The 20,454-nt window shown below is 46.7% G+C and overlaps 2 protein-coding genes across 2 annotated transcripts in view; one reads left to right on the plus strand and one right to left on the minus strand.

Annotated features, from left to right (window-relative positions):
* Positions 1–1,381: 1,381 nt before the first annotated feature.
* On the minus strand, positions 1,382–15,046 carry Amdhd1 (amidohydrolase domain containing 1). Its single transcript, XM_038315137.1, has 9 exons — positions 14,619–15,046; positions 13,143–13,249; positions 12,509–12,573; positions 10,547–10,824; positions 8,077–8,302; positions 5,672–5,796; positions 5,251–5,344; positions 4,309–4,469; positions 1,382–2,580 (listed from the first exon to the last, which is right to left on the minus strand). Exons 1-9 carry the CDS (start codon positions 14,753–14,755, stop codon positions 2,493–2,495), a joined length of 1,281 nt encoding a protein of 426 aa, XP_038171065.1. The 5' UTR covers positions 14,756–15,046; the 3' UTR covers positions 1,382–2,492.
* Positions 14,247–20,454, plus strand: part of Ccdc38 (coiled-coil domain containing 38) — a 46,429-nt gene continuing 40,221 nt past the window's right edge. Inside the window, exons 1-2 of the mRNA XM_038315136.1 lie at positions 14,247–14,288; positions 14,376–14,957. The gene's annotated coding sequence lies outside the window, so the exon portion shown is untranslated. The remainder of the gene's footprint in view (positions 14,289–14,375; positions 14,958–20,454) is intronic.

Below are 20,454 nucleotides of genomic sequence, written 5' to 3' on the forward strand. Positions count from 1 at the left end.
CAATATTCTCTCTGCATGTATGCCTGAAGGCGAGAAGAGGGCACCAGACCTCATTACAGATGGTTGTGAGCCACCATGTAGTTGCTGGGAATTGAACTCAGGACCTTTGGAAGAGCAGGCAATGCTCTTAACCGCTGAGCCATCTCTCCAACCCCTTGTGGGCTTTTTTTTTTTTTAAGGTTTATTTATTGTATATACAGTATTCTGCCTGCAAGCATGCCTTCAGGCCAGAAGAGGGCACCAGATCTCATTACAGATGGTTGTGAGCCACCATGTGGTTGCTGGGAATTGAACTCAGGACCCTTAGAAGAGCAGGCAGTGCTCTTAACCACTGAGCCATCTCTCCAGCCCATGGGTTATTTTTTTAAGGGAACAAGCTTTTAAGGTTTTACTTTCTAATGTTCGTCTTAGCCCTAGCAGGATCACAAATTCTCTGAAGGCGATGCCCAGCTTAGAACTTCAGACAGAAAAGGGAGCAACCTCTACATTTTCCTGGTAGATGAAAGAACTCACGGCAATCAAAGCCTCGTGCGTGCGTGCGTGCGTGCGTGTGTGTCTTTTTTCAGATCTATTAGCTTGCCTGTCCTGCACAGCACCCAGCCCACACATTCTCTTCTCAGAAGGATGCTACTGCCTCCCAAAGGCGAAAACTTCTTGGCAGGCAAAAGGTTAAGTTGACTTGAACTGAGATGACCCGAAAACCTTTCGGGATCATTTTCTTTCTCCTTTCTGTGCTTTTTCGTTTTGTTCTGTTTGTGTTTGCGACCTAGTCTCACTATGTAGCCCAGGCTACTAGCCTGGAACTCAGAATCCTCCTGCCTCTACTCTCCAGTGTGAGAATTTCATCCTTCTGGCTCACATGTGGTGGGGGTTGACTATGAAAAAGCCAAAGATACCAGGTGGCGGTGCATGCCTCTAATGCCATCATTTGGGAAGTAAGAGGCAGGTGGATCCTGTGTTCTAGGCCAGCTAAAGAGAGAGAGAGAGTTCTGGGACAGCCAGGGCTACAAAACAAGACAAAATAGTGGGGAAAGGGGGGGACGCTAAGGCATTTCTCCTGGGACTGTAGATAGTTGTTTAGAGATTTTTGTTATCAAAGCCTAGATTTGACCCCACCTAATCTCTCTGTCTTGGGGGATGGGGGCAGGTGTGGTTGCTTTCTCATCCACCACGCCCTCCCCACATTGCAATCTGCCATGAGTTGACCCAGCGCCAGAGCTTGTGCGCCACGATTTGGAGCTTGAACAGAAGACACAATTGTGAGCTGAATAAGCCTCTTTACTCCACACCTAGTGAGCCCCAGTATATGACCACAGCAGCAAACTAATGCAGTGTCTTCGCTTGTACGGAACGGAGCACCTACATTAATCCAGGCTCCAAATTTGACGATGGTTTGGCAACTAATGTTTATTTGTGAAATCACTGCTTTGTAAATTGGACAGTGTTCGATAACACTACGATTGCAAAGATCACGGAAACAGTTTTACAGGTGTCCAAGTAAGCTGACGTGGCGTGAGAAATACCAGTTTACACAAATAATCATTCCCTCTGCAAATGACTTTGTGATTTGTTCTTTGAAATCCAAACACGCTGTAGACAAGGCTGCTGTACTACTTCCGGGGCCGCAGGAGCAATGGTGGCAATATTTATACAATGAAACCCTTTCCATGGCTTTGTGATATGAAAAAGCTTTAGCAGAAACTTTTTTAAAAAAGCTACTTCATCGGTGTTAATCAAAATGCATTCATATAGGAGATTTTTCATGTCTGTGCAAGATAACAAGTCTTGAACTCTGTCTAAGCTTCATTTCAAAGGCTGACAAGATGCTAAAAATGGAAGGGCCACCTCTGTCCCAGAAGTCCCTCACTGACTAGAAAGCATCTCAAAAGACAAACTGTGGGGAGAGAAGATTCTGTTTGCCTTTGAGGAAATGGTCCCGTTGGCCTCATTGGGGCAGATCACAGAAAACAAAAGAGAATTCTCAGGACAAGTGTGTTTCTCCACAGAGGAGCAGAGCTGTCTCATTGTACCCCAGAATATCTGTAGCCAGCCTTTGAGAAACCACTCTACATTGCATCCCAGTAGGTTTGCCTGTTTACACATCCAGATACACACGCTCAAGTCAAATAAGCTAACCCCTTGAGTTTTCAAGCTAACAGTATGGCATGACATATGATTAGGTTGAAGTGATGTGGTTCTGGCAAGCTATGGAAGTGCTGTAACTTATGTAGGTTCAGTTGATACAGAGAACGTGTCTTCTCTTTCCTTCCAGACCCATCATTATTAAAATACATTCTTATCTTACTACATTTATTTACGTGACAGTGTCGTGGGGAGCAGAGGAGTCAGGTATACTCCGCAGTGAGCTTCTGGAGGTCAGAGAGTAACTCTTTCTCTCCTCCCACCATGTAAGTCCCAGGGATCGAACTCCAGTCAGCAGGCTTGGTGACAGGAGACTTTACCCACTGAGCTATCTCATTGGTCCAGCTCTGTCACTTTTTGTAGATGACTTTTCCTTTAGCTATAACGTAGTCAATTAACTCGTGATGGCCTCCGAACTGGTAAATCAAATGTTCCCATCTAGAAAGAAAGCAAACAGTCGCTTCAGTGTGTGCAAATCAAAAGCACCAGTGTGTCAGTGAATTTAAAGTGAATTCTGTGTGTATGTGTGTCCGTGTGTGTCTCTGTGTGTGTGTGTCTGTGTTCTGTACTGAATGAAAAGGAGAGAGCTGAGCACTGGCAAACAGTGTGTGTGTGTGTGTGTGTGTGTGTGTGTGTGTGTGTGTGTGTGTGTGTGTGTGTGTGTTTGTGTGTGTGTATGTGTGTTTGTGTTTGTGTGTGTTTGTGTGTGTGTGTTTGTGTGTGTATATGTGTGTGTGTTTGTGTATGTGTGTGTGTGTATGTGTGTGTGTCCGTGTCCATGTTCTGTACTGAATGAAAAGGAGAGAGCTGAGCACTGGCAAACAATGTGTGTGTGTGTGTGTGTGTGTTTGTGTGTGTGTTTGTGTGTATGTATGTGTGTGTGTTTGTGTGTGTGTGTTTGTGTATGTGTGTGTGTGTCTGTGTTCTGTACTGAATGAAAAGGAGAGAGCTGAGCACTGGCAAACAGTGTGTGTGTTTGTGTGTGTGTGTGTGTTTGTGTGTGTGTTTGTGTGTGTGTGTGTGTGTGTTTGTGTGTGTGTTTGTGTGTGTGTTTGTGTGTGTGTGTTTGTGTATGTGTGTGTGTGTGTCTGTGTGTGTCCATGTTCTATACTGGATGAAAATGAGAGAGCTGAGCACTGGCAAGCAGTGTGTGTGAGTGCATGTGTGTGTGTGTGCATTCACGTGTATGAGTACATGCACATGGACTATGCCTGCTCATCTGTGCGAGTACACGTGGAGGCCAATAGGCCACATCGGCTCTCTTCTTAGATCACTGCCCACCTTGCTTTTTGAGGTAGGTCTGTCACTGAACCTGGAGTCCCTCAGTTTGACTAGATTGTCTTCTCAGCCAGCCCTGGGGAGCCCCCTGCCTCAGTTTCCCCAGGGCTGAGCACACAGGCCCACCGTGCCAAGCCTGGCTTTTATTGTGGGCACTGGGGCTAAACTTCAGGTCCTCATATTCAAACAGCAAGGGTTTGATATGAACTGAGCCAGTTCTCCCACTCCTGAACTTTCCAAAACCGATTCATGGTTGGCACGTGCACTTTATCTTTGATGGAAGGAGGCGGTTCTTCCAGGCGTGACGTTATGGGACTGCTGTCCTCTGTAGAACACGGGGCCCCGAGGGCTGTGATAAGAGGGAGTACAAGAGACATAACATTGCCAGAATCTGGATTTAGATATTAGGATCCAACTTGTAGCCTGGGAGGCCCAGGTCATAGACCTAAGAACTCAGGAACAGAGCAGCCGAGTGGAGGCGTTGAGGTTGAGAGCCATTTGATTCCATGAGTCAGAGGAAGAATAAGTAGGAGCGGGAGTGGTAAGTAGAACCGAGAACTAGCGAAGGGTCAGGAGCCAAGCACAAACTCAAACACAGACTCAGGGGCAAGTCCGAAGTCCAGGGACACAGCAGGAATTGGAGGCCCAAGGAAGCTGCAAGGCACCTGGAGAGATCTGAAGACTTGTAGACTTGCTTTGCTGTGTAGTTGAAGGCCTCAGAGGGAAGGGGGCTTCTGCTTGGCAAGGAGTAAAGACAGAGGGGGCTGGGTAGCCTACCGTCTACCTGATACTTACTAATAACACGCAGAAAGGGGCCTAACACTTGCCTACACGTGCATCAAATAAGACTAGTTGCTATGGAGAGTACTAGCTCGGGAGGCCCCTCACCTGGATGCATTGATGATGACGACATCCCCCTGCTTGCCAACTTCCAAAGATCCCTGTGTGTGGGACTTCCCCAGCGCGTAAGCTGCATTGATGGTGGCAGCGGCCAAGGCCTCGGGCATGGACATTCTCATGTTCACACAGGCCAGGTGCATGACCATTGGCTATGGCAAGAAGAGAAGGCATTGGAGGAGAAGCCATTACAAATCAGGATGCTCCTCCACAGCACAAGCAAAGACGATTAAATGTATGTCCGGTAGGAATAGCTCAGATAGAGTTTGTGCTTAGTGTGCAAAAGGCCCCAGGTTTGATTCCACTCCTCTTCCCCCCAAAAGTATGTATGTATGTGTATATATAAAAATATATAAATATGTACATATACATATATACACATATGTGTATATATTATGTAATACAATTGTACGTAATATATTATATTATACACATATAACTAATATATATTATATATAGCTCAGTTGCTATGGGAAATGCAATTTTATACATAAGATTCTTAAACTTTATTATTGAATAATACTGTATATTTAATATTACAAGTTTTCAGGAACCTTTGCTGTGTTTGCCTCCACCCTCACCTTCTATAGCCTTGCTGTCCCTGTTATGCCCAGAGAAGGAAAATGTCTTATTACAAACCTTAGCCTAAAGCTGAATCAGAGGACAATTCAAATTGAAATTTATCTCTTCAGTCCAGGGTGTATTCATGTGGGCAGAAAAATTCAATCAAACCACTGCCTGTACCCTTTTCCTCTTTCTTCTCAGAGGAATCATTTTAGAGTTTTAAATACATTTTTACAACAAATGAAAAATTTTTTAATATTTATTTATTTATGCAGTATCCTGCTTGTAGGCCACGAATGAAAATTCTGAACATTTATGTTTTCCACAGTTTACTCTGTTCAGAAAATAAAGTATCTGAGAAGTAATTACCATTGAAAAGCAGTAGGCATTGGGGTTGAAATCGCTGCCCAGGGCAACTATGACTCCCTCCTCAAGCATCTTCCTGGCTCGAGGCTGCTTCAACCTAAGGGAACAGGGAAAAGGTGTCTGTCTCCAGCTGGAGCTTTTGCAAGAACAAAGGGGATGTTTCCTGTGCTGGAAGAGGAAAGAAAGCTCCAGGGTAAGTGGTGGAGGGGAGGAGAGCATTAGCACCGCCCGATTCCCAGACTCGTCTGTTGTTCGCACCTTTAGCGTGACGGCTTTGTGCCACTACCGCTGCATCCCTTGGCATCCGAGTTTCTGCATCAGCGTTCTCGCGAGTTCATAGGCTGCAATGCCTAGGCACCCCTGGAGTCTCCATCCTCACAACCCGTGCTTGAAGGCAACGTGTCAGGGTGAGAAAGGCCCTTACCTCAGCATGTAGGCCGTGGTGGGCAGAAGGACAGCGGAGCACTTAGCCGCAGCCATGGCAGCGATGCCTTCGTCACTTACTTCCTCCAGGTGACTGATCGCCTGTGCTCCCAGTTCAGCCCCAAGCTAGGCAGAATGGGCAGACAGGGAAAGGTTTAACATACGACAGTTCCATACATGACCCTACTTCCCCTGCTTTGTGAAGATTCTTGTCAACCATTTCCGATGAGCACAGGTCCCCAAATAGTTATTAGGTCTGTCACGGACCGCCGTTTGAAAATTAGCAAGTTGGTAAAAACTCGTCTTCAGGTGGGGTATGGTTGCTCACATCTGTGATCCAAGCACTGGGAAGAGTGAGGCAGGAGAGTTGCCAGCCGCAGCTGGCTACATAGTGAGTTCCAGGCCAGTCAAAACAATAGAGAGAGATTTTGTTTATTTTGCTCTCTCTGACCAATAGGAACTCATTGACCACACAGATCACAGTCATTCCACAAACTCAGCAAACACCTGCATGCAAACATTACACATCTGTACCGCAGGCCCTGTACTCACCTCCAGGAACAGGGAGTTCCCAGTATCGGGTGCAAGCTTAGTCGGTGGGAGAAAAACAGGGCGAAGCCACCATCTAACATTAAGGGGACTTGGGGTGAGGTTCCAGAGAAGTAGCAGCCAAGGAGAAACGTGGATGAGAATGTGAATTATCCAGACTAGAGAAACAGCATGTTCAAAGCGGAGGATGTTGAAAGTAGTCTGTTGTGGTTGGTTAACAACAGAGAGGCAGAGGAGGCAAAAGAGACGCAAGAGAGGAAGGCAGACAGATAAGGAAGGTTCAGTCCCGGTACCCATGTCCAGAGGCCAGAATCCGTACTAAGAGCAACACGCTTAGTACACCATGGAACACCATGGTTAAAGCTAATGGAAGGACGAGCAATTTGGATTACACTTGCACAGCACTGTTCATCATGAAAGGAAGTCAGGACAGGGTCTCAAACAGGGCAGGTGCCTGGAAGCAGGAGCTGAAGCTGAGGTCATGGAGGATGCTGCTTGCTGGCTTGCTCATCAAGACTTGCTCAGCCTGCTTTCTTATAGAACCCTGGACTACCAGTCCAATGGGCTGGGCCCTCCCCCACCGATCACTATTTAAGAAAACGCTCTCCAGTTGGCTCTTACGGAGGCATGTTCTCGACTGGGGTTCCCTACTCTCAGACGACTCTAGCTTGTATCCAATCGACAAAATAAAAGTAAACTAAACTAACCAGCACAGTTGGCCAGATTTAAAATCATGTTGGAGACAAAAAAATTCTTGTCTGTGACAGCGTTTCCAGCCAGGTTCACCTGAGGGGTAAAGCCACTCCCTGAATGTGGGTGACACGATCCCACAGAATGGGAAGTAAGCGGAGTCCCAGCATCCCTCCGCTTCCTGACCGTGACTGCCCCGTCTTCGCCACCACAACAGACTGTGTCCCCAAACCATGAGCCCTTCCCTCTAAAGCTACTTCGGCTGGGAGTTTGTCACAGCAAAAGAGAAATTTCTAATTCGTGTGCCGACCACAACATGCCTTGGATTTAGCAAAGGAGATTACAGGGATGCTTCTCTCCACTGTAACTATAATAGAAGTCATAGGAGATGGTAAAGGAAATAATCAGGCTAGGGGTAGCACAGCGCGCAAGCCCCTGCTTAGCGGGCACAGAGCAACAGCCGCCACAGGGAACGATGGGCAAGCAGAAATAAGTAGTGTGTGTCCCAGCCTGTGTATAGATATGAATGCACATGTGCCTGTGTGGATCCTTCCATGTGTGTATGTCTGTGTGTGCAAGTGTGCATGTAGATGTATGTGTGTCTGGATGTGTCCCATGTGTCTGTGTCTATGTGTATGTCTCATGTGCATGTCTCTGTGTGAGTGTCTGTGTGTGCATGTATGTGTGTCTGGATGTGTCCTGTGTCTGTATGTCTGTGGGCGTATGTCTCTCTCTCTGTGTGTGTGTGTGTGTGTGTCTATGTGTTCTTCCTTCCTTTTCTTTCTTTTTCATAGGGCTTTTTGTTTTTGTTTTTGTTTTTGTTTTTGTTTTTCAGACAGGGTTTCTCTGTGTAACAGCCCTAGCTGACCTGGAACTAGCTCTGTAGACTGCTGGGATTAAAGGTGTGCACCACCACTGCCTGGCTCCAATAAACAATTTTTTAAACATATATTTGTTATGTATACAATACTCTGCCTGCACGTATGCCTGCATGCCAGGGCACCAGATCTTATTATAAATAGCTGTGAACCACCATGTGGGTGCTGGGAATCGAACTCAGGACCTCTGGAAGAACAGCCAGTGCTCCTAACCTCTGAGCCATCGCTCCAGCCCCCGTGAGTCACTCCTTTTGCAGGCATGCGGGAAAGAGCCGACTGTCAGTCATACCTCCGCAGCCTTCATCGGGTGGAGTTCATCCCCGTGGAAGTTGATACGTAGCCCCATCTTTTTTCCACCCTCAAGAATCCTTCGGGTGGTATCCAGATCAAAGACACCCTTCTCACAGAACACGTCTATGTTGTCAATGTGTAGGTCCCCGTTTCTGCAGAGTTCCCTCAGCCTTGGCAGGTGGTTATTGATGATGTCGTCGGCGGCCTCAACAGCAGTTTTCCCTCTAGTGGAAGAGAATGAGATAAGCATGGGCATCGTCTTCATACATGTGATATACATGTTCTTTAATATCTGTGACATGCAATACATTGCTCAATAATCAACTTATTATGTGTGCTATAGATACATTAGAGACCATATATAGTTTAATAAGGGAAGGATAATAAACAGTATAGGCAAGTGAGCTTAAGCTTCAGAAAAGAGAAAAAGTCCAGAAAAGAAGCCAGAGAGTTTGGCAATTGTGCATGCTCACACAGCCGGGGTGGTGATGAGATTTCCGTCTAAAGGACTAGGCTGTGTGACCTTTGGGGATGCCAGCAGGCCCCTAGCTGCAAAGCTGAATTTCTCTATCAAGGACACTTAGAGGCCACCCTGAGCCCCAGCTATCGTTCTTCCTTTTTCTTCTCTATTGACGAGTTTCCCTGTCGCCTTTACCTAGGCATCCTGCCTTGTGAAAGGGGTGGAGCGAGGAGAAGAAACACTTTGTAAACCTTGGGAGTTGTTAGGAACGAGCGGGGGCAGACAGAGCATTTGAAATCAGCCGGACATGGAGTGCCCCAGCCCCTTCCCGCTCCACAACGTTAGACACATGGCTTGGCTGTGATCTGCGCATGAAGGTAAATCAGTGGGAACTGAAATGCAGGCTTCAGAGGCTCCAGCCCCGTGTTTGGCATGGTGGCTCTCACTCAGCAAAACATGTAGCTGAACCTGCAGAGGTCAACAGGCAGGGTATTTACATAAGCTATTTCTGTGTCTCACACCAGTGGCATAGGGCAGGGTGTGTATAATTCCTCGTTGCACGCGTGTTGTCCATGTCTGGAAGAGCTAAGAAACGCCCTTAAAATCACTTAGCTAGCAGGTAAGCTGCACTTGAACTCGTTTTAATACTCAAAAAAAAAATTTTAAAAGCAGGCTGTTCCATGCTTTATACCCTACTTGAAATCGTCTACAACTCCCTATAGACAGGGTCTTTCAAAAAAAGTCTCACTCCAAACTTCAGTAATTTCAAAAACAGAAATGCTAAAAGCGTAAAACAAAGATAATTGGAAATAGTAAATATTTATATTTTTCCTACATAAACAGTTGTATGACTTTATCCTTCTTTCTTTCTTTCTTTCTTTCTTTTTTCCTTTTTGGTGGTGGGGACAGGATCTCACTATGTAGTCCTGGCTTGGCCTGGAACTTTCTGTGTAGACCAGGTTAGCCTCCAACTCACAGAGATCAACTAGTCTCTGCCCTCTGAGAGCTGGGATTAAGGTCATGCACCGTCATGCCTGGGGTGTTCTTTTAATACAAAACTTTAGTGTTAATTTTTTGGTTCCTCTGATTGAAGATCGTATGGGACTATCAGCATGAACAATTACATGTATACAGTATATGCGATGCGCATTATACTGTATTCTTTTAAACCACTCCAAAGCAGATTTGAAGCCTTTCCCCCCACAAAACTGGTAAGTGGCATCACGCGTGTTAGTTAGTGCGATTCAAGCCACTTCAAAATGCACGCGCATTTCTAGACGGCATCCTGGGTATAATAAATATACACAGTTTCAAATAATCAAATAAAATACATTTTGAAGTTCATTAAGGTAAAAATATTAAAATTAATTGATATGATTTAAGGTTAGGTATTGTTTGTAACGTAAGTCTATGAGGGGGGTCAGTCATTAAGCTGAAAAGCATTTGGAGACAACCACGCCGACCTTTCCGATCTGGGCGGTGAACCTTCCTGTCTAGAAGGTCCGGGACAGAACGGAACTGCACAGCTAGGCCGACAGACACAAAGCCAAAGAGCAGAGATTCTTTAGATGAAGGCAGAGGCTTTTAAAAAAAGTTACTAAAACGAAACTATTTGCTAGTGAGCAAACAGATTAACAAAAGCCCTTCTACAGACACTTAGACCACACAATTTGATCTCCTAGAGGAAATAACTAGTGATTTTTACAGTGGTGTAAGCTAATTGATTATCCTGGGAAATTATTTGAATTAGTAGCTAATTTGAAAGGACTCGCAAGGGACCATTCTTAGTCTAAAGAAAAGGAGTCTTGAAATGTTTCCTCCGTTTTCATCCTTAAAGGACTAGGAGAACTGAAGAGGCTGTGGAAACCCCTTCCTTAAGCCACCTGGGCACCACGACCGGCCTTTAGAAGCAGGGCATCTTTCCAGAAGCTTCTCCGGACAGTCTGGCCTGAGTGACAGCTGCGCCACCTCACCCCGCCCCCACTCCCGCAGCCGCCGCTGAGATTACTTGGGGACTGAGTGAGCCCCGCAGTAAGTGGCAGAGAGGCCCAGGGGCAGCTCCTGCCGGGCGCGCTCGATAACGCGCAGCATCTTGAGCTCCGTCTCCAGGTTGAGGCCATATCCGCTCTTGCACTCCACCAGCGTGGTGCCGGCCCTCATCATGCACTGCAGCCGCTGCCGGAAGGAGCAGAAGAGTTCCTCCTCCGAGGCCTGGCGAGTGTGCTCCACCGTGAAGTTGATCCCTCCTCCCGCCTGGTGAATGTCCATGTACGTGGCTCCTGCCAACTGAAGGCACGACTCACTCAGGGAGGTTACAAGTCGGTCTGCAGAACCTACCTCCGGGGGTGATGTTAGAAGATGATTAAGGGGTTCGGAGGTAAGAATGGGGGCTGCTGTTGCAGAGGACTGGGGTTCACTTCCAGCATCCACGTGGCAGCTCACAATCACCTGTAACTCCAGCTCCAGGGGAATAACACGCGCGCGCGGACACACACACACACACACACACTTACACACACTTAAAAATAAAGTAAAACCAATTTTACAAGATGGTTAAGAAGCAACTAGGCATGGTGCAGGCCAGTAATGCCAGCCCACAGGAAGTGGAGGCAGGGGGATCAGAGGTGCAAGGCCTACTTCAGCTATATAGGGAGTTACAGGTCAGCCTGAGCTACATCAGACCCTATTTCAATCAGTCCGTTAGTTTAAGAAGCAGTAGGGCACCGGCACTAACAGCCACAGTAGAAAGAGGGGCACTTAGTCCTTAAAGACACCCCCCAGGTGTGTAGAAGGGAGTCCCAAAGAGTACTGGAGAGGCAGAAATGGGCGAGGTGGCGGCTGGGCAAATGGGCAGCTGAAGGCAGTAACAACTAATTAACACTCAGGTACAGGAGTATTTGGGTGTTTTCACAGTGAAATCGACCTGAGTGCATAAGCAGGCAAGCCCACCTCAGTCTCCATCCCTCGGCACGGTTGAGCGAACAAAGCTTAAGGGGTTATTTCAGCTTTCTGCTAGCCAAGACCAAGGGCAGACTCCATGTCATTTGGGCAGCAAGGTTTAGAACCTAAATTCTGTCACTCAAGCAAATAAAGAAGCTCTTCCTGCAATCCCAGTAGTCACTAGTTATCTGGACAGTAAGAAGAGCGAGCCACGCAAAGCGCGCACGCGCCTGGCACCCCCCCCCCCATCCTCCGCTAGTCTCCACCCTCCCTTCCCAGACACCGTTTCTCCACCGTCCTACAATAACAGTATTGGAACCACAACCTCTAAGGTGCCTTCTAGCTCTGGAATTCAGTGCAATTATAAAATTGCCTTAAAAGCAGCTCCGACTTGTTGAGGAAGGGCACACGATAGCTGAAGAAAAGAATTTTCCTGATTTCCAAAATAATTTGTCACTGGTAGGCTGCACTCACCCCCCACCCCCCCACTTAGCAATGTGATAATGGCTCCATTTAGGAGCTAGCTATGGTTCCTGTCACTGATACAACTACATTTTATGGTCTTCGTAAGTCTCATTCTTTTTTTTTCTGAGAGAAAAAAAAAGAATAATGTAATAAGACATTTTATTTTCGGTTAGTAATATATTCTTCCAAGTTCGTCTGCAGTCAACAGTGATTTTCGAGCTATTTCTTGGAACTTCTTCAAAATTACAAATAATGATTTAGAATACAGGAAGGGGGTGGGGAATCACCCACCGAGTTGCTAAACTCTGTTCTTTAAAAAAAGAAGTCTATAGTTGAAAACCTTCAGATACTCCTTTTCTGAAACTTGTTGCTAGCTCTACATATCATACAAAGATTAGGGGCCGTTTCAGCTAAGTCTGGTTTTATTGTTATTTGTGTTCTTCATTGAGCCAAGTAAAGACATCCATTAAGAAGCTATGCAGCATAGGCTGACCCCTTATTCAGTCATTAGAGGGGGCATCCTGTTTGTGCTTTCTTGGGTTGCTGTCATTCATTTTGCAGTTACCTTCATGGCAAACTCATGGACCCTTTCGCCGGCCCACACGGGATGTGTGTGCGCGTCCACCAGTCCTGCAACCAAAGTAGAGAAACGGAAGATGCTTAGGCGGTGCCTGACTGTATCATCGTGCTCTGGGTGCGTGGTGGCCGTCCCGCTTGGAGGAGAGTGAGCATGCAAGACTTTGTGAGGTTCCCTCTACGTGGCCGATCTAGAAAGTTCTAGTAGAGGAGAGGAGAGTAACTCATCACCATACACTGTCCCTCAGAGATAACCAGCTTGCTTGCCCAGTAACTGCGCTCACCCCAAACAAACCTTGACGCTGTGGTGGCAAAACTATTAACTGAGCAAAATTGAGAACAAGGACTAGAAAATACACACTGCGCTACTTTGAAAAGAAACTGTAAGGAAGATGCAAGTAGCCTCAAGAAATACTTAAAGGGAATCTGTAATCACTTTACAGGAATGAAACAGGAAATCACACTGGCAAAGCAGAACTTCAATTCTTGGAGCCCCAACACTTTGAACACTGTGGTCAAGGCTCTTTTTTTTTTTTTTTTTTTAAGACAAACCAATTGTCTTCCTCTTTACTGTCCTAGAAACCACTAGGTTTTCAGAGTTTTCTGAAAAAGAGCTTCAGCACCTGGTAAGACGCATTTCCCAGAGCAGTCAATTCTTTCTTCAAAAGTTTCTCCGGAAAACTGTCTTTGGATAACATCTGCAGGGCCAATAGCTTTTATAAACCCATCCCTGGGAGGGGAAAAAAAAATCAAGAAACAGTTACTAAGTTTGGGGAAATTTTCCTGAAAAAATCTGATTAATGATTTAAACGTGCTTTTGGATGCCATGATGTTAGCCAGCGTTTACTGTATTTCCCTCTTGACCTGGGTTTTTTTTGGGAAGAGATGGTTGCTACAGTAAAGACAAATAGCAAACCATGTGGAGAAGAGATTGCTATTTCTACTCTAAGATCAGAGGTCCAGTTCCCTACAGTACTAGATCCCCAAATGATGCCGGAAAACACAACTCCTCTCTCAGAGACATGCCCAGTTGGCAGGAAGCTGCATTAACCGGAAGTCGGGGGCAGTTTGCAAAGAGGGTCCGCAGAGAGCGAACTACGGAAGCACACTGCTTCAGGGGTGCTTTGTGTTCTAATGAGCTCAGCCCTCAGATGGAGGTTTCTGTCTGCCTCAGCTTGTATAGGAGGACTCTGGGAGCACAGAGTTCTCGTCCCAACCACGCTAACCACAAGCTCTCCACCTTCTAAGAATGTGGGCTGTCATTCATCGTAGGTGCCCAGTGTCATGTTTGAACAAAACACACACATCCAACCGTATAGTTATTATAGGAAGCGAGAAATCATCTTCCAAAGGTGTTGGGGTTTTGCTGCTGTTGTTCCATTAAACATTCTTAGCTGGATTTTGAGATTTTACTGTGTGTGTGTGGGGGGGGGGGAACCCGAAACTACAAAATAATACGCACCCGTTCTTTAAAAGGTATGGGTATTTGTGCATTTTTATTTGCTTCAGAAAACAATGAAAAAACAGTCTCTAAACTACATGTGAGCATTAGATCCTTAATGCAGGGCTTGATAGATTTTGCAGGTCAATTGGTGCGTGTGCGTGGGTGCGTGCATGTGTGTGCGTGTGTTGTTATAGGGTCTCATTTGGCTGTTGTGAAACTCACTCTGCAAATCAGGCTGGCTTTGAACCACCTACCTCTGCCTCCAGAGTGCTGGTTTTAAAGGCATGAGCCCAGTCGCTATACCGACTACATATGGACACCACAGGTGCTTATTGAAGAGGAGAAAGAAGAAGGATGTGATGTTACTGTTATCTAAAGGTATTAATTCATTCTTGTTTATTTTTTGAGACAGGGTCTCATGTGCAAACTCTACACGCAGCCAAGGATGGCCTTGGACTACTGACCTATGTCCCGAGTGTTGGGATTACAGACCAGAGCCAAAATCCTGAGTTTTAGGGAGAAAAAGACTACAGAATCTTCTAGAAGAGGTAGAGCAAACCCTCCGGCCAAGCAAGACATAAGAAGCTATGGTGACATCGATGATCATCGGTGGAAGATGCTCCGGGACCCCACCCGGCCTGTGCCCGATACTCACGAGCCCACCACCAGGCTGGCACCCTCCAGCACGGCCAGGCTGCGCAGAGCGGACCCGGCCAGGAAGCGCTCGCCGCGGGCACACACCAGCACCACTTGCTCCGCGTTCTCCAGCAGGAGGCGGTGGCCGGTCGCCATGGTCGTCCTAAGTGCTAGCCGGCTGCAGAGGACGGTAGAGCCCCGCCAGCGGCTCCCTGGAGGGGCGGGGCAGCGCGGGGCGGGAGCTCGTTAGCAGCCTGGAGACTCTGACAGCAGTGTCAACAAGAATGGCTCTTAGCATTAAACCTTACTGTGGACGCCAGTCCTTTCAGGTCTGCTTTGCAGGTTTTAGGTGAAGGAGGTAAAAATTATATTCACCCTCTAACTCCTAACTTTAGGATCAAAGAACTGAAATTTAGCCACCGGGAGAGATCAAGTTGGACCAGGTAGATGCAGTGGCCAGGCGAAGTATAGTCAGTTAGGGCGCTCACAGGGGACCGCCGTGGGGGGGAAACTCTGCCCGGGGACCTGGGGTGGAGACTTAGGAGAGGACTCTGAGCACACGTGTGTGTGTGTGTGGTGTGTTAAGGAAGACAGAGACACACTGTTATGCGGGAGCTTGGATCCGAACTGCGGTGGGAACGCAGGAGCAGACGAGCGTGGGCGAGCTGTGCCCGCGAGGCGACAGGGGCACGGGGCGGAGGGCTGACGGTGCCCGAGCAGGTCCTGCGTCCGCGCGGCCGTCCAAGTAGGGCTGCGGGTGCCGCGCACTGTTCGGTTGGCCAGCTCGACTCTAGGGTCCTGCTACCAGGCGGTCCCCAAGATGAAGGGGACCTGGGGCAGGGAAGGATGGAGCTGAGACGCGGGGTCTCTGTTTGGCGCCTCTGTCTGCTTTGTCCCTACAGCCTTCGTGAAGCATAGGTCTCAACTGTGATCCAAACCCGTTGAGGTAAAATCAGATTTGAAATGGGTGTCTGTCACATCCACTCCACCCGCACCCACTCCACCCGAGTCTGGTAGCCTCTACACACGCTGCGCTCAGGGTTGTGGAAAGCATCCGGTGTGTTTAAGAAAGGCTGGCAGGCACTTTTGAACAGGATTTGTTCCGATTCGCTTTTTAAAAATATTTTCTTATTTTTTTGAAATTATAATTCCATCATTTCCCCTCCCTCTTTCCAAATAGCTCTTGTTCCCTTTTAAATTCATGACCTTTTTTAATCTTCTTGTTACATCTATATGGTGTGTGTGTATTTCTAAATACATAAATACAACATGCTTAGTCTGTATAATGTTACTTGTATGTATATGTTTTGGGGACTTTTTCCTTTTTCTTTTTTTGAGACAAAGTCTCACACTATGTAATCCTGGCTGTCCTGGAGCTTTCTATGTAAACCAGGATAGCTTCTAACTCAGAGATCCAACTGTCTCTGGGCCACCCATCCCCACCCCATACACACACACACACACACACACACACACACACACACACACACGAGCGCCATTTAAAACTTTTGGAAAGCTCCAAAAATCTTAGTACTGAGCAGCAACCACATAACACTGACTTTCCAAAGTTGCTCTCACATCACCTGACACACATGAGGACTCCCTTCCACTAGCCTTCCTTCCACCTGACCCCTGACCTTTAGTTAAGCATTTCAGTTTGCCAGAGGGGCTATCAGAAACGTCAACAGAAAAGTCCACACACACAAGCACCGAGCCTGACGCCAGCAGGGCGAAGAGGTCAAGCTGGCAGGCATTTCCTCATCCTTCTGCTCCAGTTCTGACCTAATTAAAAGAGGCAGCCCGGGAGAGTAGGCCAAGGACCTGTGGGTCCCTGGCTTCTGGTTAAACAATGAACTGCTGGCTCAGGTAGAGCCACACCATTCAAGGCCACAGTTCACAGCTTTTCCTCCTGTATTTGCCCAAGGTGGGTGGGGAAGGGGTGGGGAGAAACCTGGAAAGGTATTGGGTCAGAGAAAATTGATCTGATCCTTATATGAATGTGGGGGATACACACACAGTGTGTGTGTACATATATGTGTATATATACTTATACATATGGTTTAAAATATATGTGTGTGTGTGTGTGTGTAATATATATATGCTCATTGCCCACTAAGGGGATCTGAAAATTCATTTTCACTGGGTTATAGGCATAGAATTATGAAATCTCAATACAGGCTTGCTTCTAGCAGTGAGTGTCTGGTAATGAACGCTCTGGCTAATTGTATTTAAAATTAGTCTAGAACTCTATGATTGGACCTATGAAACTCACTTCCTGAGAGTCTTAAAAGTAGAGAATCTGCACGTGGGTTTGCACTGCCCGTCCAACTGGGCTTTAGGGACGTCACTCAAGGTGTCTTACAAAGGCCTGTTGCCCTGACTCTTCCCAAATGTTGTAAGACAGGGTGGGGCAGAGGACAGACCTAGACAATTACCTATGTTGGAGGATGCATGAGCCATCAGTTCACACACACCTCCCGCAAGTGCGTGCTGTGTAAGAGCCGTGGTGTGAAAGGATCTACGCAGAAGGAAGGGACTTGGGCCTAGTTCCAGGCGTAGGTTTAAGAGTCCATCTGGAATCAGACCTCCCGGCCCCCAGGGCCATGAGTTCCCCCTGTGCTTTTCCGCTGTCTTTGTGAGACTGTTCATCCAAGAACAAGAGTGTGACTGCACAGGATTGTGTGCCAGGGGAGTAGGAGGATTGACTGGATAAGCCAGCATGGTGCTCCTTTGAAGACCAGTATATCATATTCCTGTGCCCCTTGGGTGGCCCGATGGACGCCTTGAATGTACCTCGCTCCAAACAGAAGTTCTGCACTGCCCAGTTGCCCCTGCCCCAATCTTCTCTCTCCATATGCTCGTGGCCTCGGCTCTCTACTTGACACGGTACATCTGTGCCATCAGCGAGGCCGCTAGGTGCTTGTAAAAGCTACCTAGAATTCTCACGCTTCTACTACCTTCCCAAGGGACCCTGCTGACTCTTCCCAATGACTGCCGCCTCCTAAGAGTTTGCTGTGGGAATTCAGCCGAATTTTATGGTTCCTCCTTAGCTCAGCAGTCAGAGTGAGTCACTGACCAATTAATTCCCCATTTCTCAGGGTAAAGAACTTGCCCACGCTTCATAACCTAGAACTTGGCTTCTTGGTTTCTCTCTTTGGCCTCATCTATCCATCGTCTCTTTGCTTGCTGTGTCCAAGTCCCACGGACCTCCTTGCACACACACACACACACATAGACACACACACACACACGCACACAACAGACACACCCGTCATCTTCTTAGGACATTCTTCTCCATGTGCGCACGTGTACGTGAGTCTTGGTTCGCACTTGGCTACCACGGACTAGAAGCGTTAACTTGTGAACCCCGTAAGGACGCCACTATTAATGTCCCTTTTCAGTGGTGGGGAGGTTGGTGAGCGTAAGAAGACCCCACGTTCTTCATTGGCTCACCTGTACCTCCTCTAAAAGATGATGGCCCCTCATTCCACTCCACAGTTGTAAGCATCGGGGAGTTCTGAGCTCTTGGTGTTTCTCAGCCTTTAGAGCCATGGTTCTCAACCTTCCTAAGGCCACGACCCCTTAATACACTTCCTCGTGGTTGTGGTGACCCCCAACCATACAACTGTTTTCATCGCAACTTCATAACTGTAATTTTGCTGCTGCTATAAATCCTGTTTCCCGCCGGGCGGTGGTGGCGCACGCCTTTAATCCCAGCACTCAGGAGGCAGAGGCAGGCGGATCTCTGTGAGTTCGAGACCAGCCTGGTCTACAAGAGCTAGTTCCAGGACAGGCTCCAAAGCCACAGAGAAACCCTGTCTCGAAAAACCAAAAAAAAAAAAAAAAAAAAAAAAATCCTGTTTCCCGATGGTCTTAGGTGACCCCCCATGACAGGGTTCCTTGACCAGTGAAGGGATCACGACCCACAGGTTGAGGACCGCTGCATTAGTAGTTGGCTGGGAACTGAAGACATGTGTTTCCAAGCATTTGCTTTCCAGGGCAGTCAGTCCCCTTGGCACAGAACTTTCGTTCGGCCACCATGGTATTTTCTTTTACACAGGACATTGCCCAACTGTGTTTTCCTGGGTGGAGCTGATTGGGTTTCTTCTACCTCCCTTTGTTCTTCTTCAGACCCCCTTAGTCATTCGGTGGGGGGGGAAGGAATCCGAAGGAAAGACAGGTGCTTCGGGGCTTCCAAAGACCAGAGCATTTGCTGTCAATTTTCCTGTATTTATGTGAGATTTAGATAGATAGATAGATAGATAGATAGATAGATAGATAGATAGATAGATAGATAGATGATAGATAGATGATAGATAGGTAGATAGATGATAGATAGATAGTAGATAGATAGATAGATAGATAGTAGATAGATAGATGGATAGATGATAGATAGATAGTAGATAGATAGATGATAGATAGATAGATAGTAGATAGATAGATAGATAGATAGACAGATAGATAGGTAGGTAGATAGATAGATAGATAGTAGATAGATAGATAGATAGATGATAGATAGATAGTAGATGGATAGATGGATAGATAGATAGATAGATAGATAGATGATAGATAGTAGATGGATAGATGGATAGATAGATAGATAGATGATAGATAGGTAGGTAGGTAGGTAGGTAGATAGATAGGTAGGTAGGTAGATAGATAGATAGATAGATAGTAGATAGATAGAGATATCATTCGCATGTTATTAATCTCCACAACCAAGCTGTTTTCTCAAAATTTTTTGTTTTCACTTTTTATAATTTTATATTTTATAATTTTATTTTTTAGCAATTCTTTGACAGCTGAAGTGCCTCTCACCCAGCCTCACCCCGAGCCTGGCTGGAGTGGAAGGAGAGAGTTGTAAATCTGTTGCCACAGACTCTGGCTCACCAGTGTTAGGATACCCAGACACCACATGCAGTTTTCTCTACCCGCGCCATCCCTACACCTTGGAAGCATATTGGTTGGTTGGTTGGTTGGTCGGTTGGTTGGTTCGTTGGTCAGTCAGTTGGTTGGTTGTTTGATTTTGCGTGTGTACCTGTGTGGAAGTCAGAGGGCAACCTGTGGGACTCACCTCTGTCCTGTCATGTTCCTGGGATTCGAACTCCGGTCATCCGGCTTGCTGAAAAGCGCCTTTACCTTTTCTAATCACCTCATCTGCCCTATTTTTTTTTTTTTTGACTTAGCAATAAGGGGCACCAAGAGTGATCCCAACATCATGCTAAAGATCACATGACAGTTTAGCTTATGGCGAGCCACAGCGATTCCAAGTTATTAAATGGTACCAAATACACACTCGGGCACATATGGTTTTGTTCGCTCTCGGGGTTGGTTATTTTCTGAAGTGTAAATTCCTAGAACTGGAATTGCTGGGCACAGGAGTTTGTGTGGTCATGGTTTTAGAAGCCAGGAAAGTTGCTGAAAAGCCGCTGGCAGCTGAAGTTAGTCACGCCTATGCAATGTATACAGGTTTTGTTTTGCTTTGTTTTTAAAAATTTGACTTTGCTTTTCAGGTTGGAGGAATGGATCAGTCATTAAAAGATAGGCTCACAACCTAAATGTCGCAATATTTCTTTTGTTTTTAAGTGTGTGTGTGTGTGTGTGTGTGTGTGTGTACGCGCGCATGCGTGCCTGTGAATGAAGGTGCCTAAAGAGACCAGAAAATGGTGCTGGAGCCTGTGATGCTGGAGCTATAGGCAGTTGTAAATCACCAAACATGGATGCTGAAATCCCAACTCAATTCTTCTGAAAGAGTGGCTCAAGCTCTCAGTGGATGAGTTGTGGGTCCAGCCCCTATAGACAGATCATTTATGATTTTATTATGGGTATACATTTTATGTTGAGTCTATTCGCTT

Source organism: Arvicola amphibius, chromosome 17 (genome assembly GCF_903992535.2).
Source record: "Arvicola amphibius chromosome 17, mArvAmp1.2, whole genome shotgun sequence".
NCBI lineage: Eukaryota > Metazoa > Chordata > Mammalia > Rodentia > Cricetidae > Arvicola > Arvicola amphibius.

Bases quoted from the DNA above. Each gene is read 5' to 3' on its own strand.
- Amdhd1 (XM_038315137.1), bottom strand. From the start codon at position 14,755: ATGGCGACCGGCCACCGCCTCCTGCTGGAGAACGCGGAGCAAGTGGTG. The intron at 10,825-12,508 runs GTAACTGCAAAA...TCGTGCCTTCAG, and splicing joins TCCATGAGTTTGCCATGAAG to TTGGCAGGAGCCACGTACAT. The intron at 5,797-8,076 runs GTATGACTGACA...CATTCTGCCTAG, and splicing joins ACCCGATGAAGGCTGCGGAG to CTTGGGGCTGAACTGGGAGC.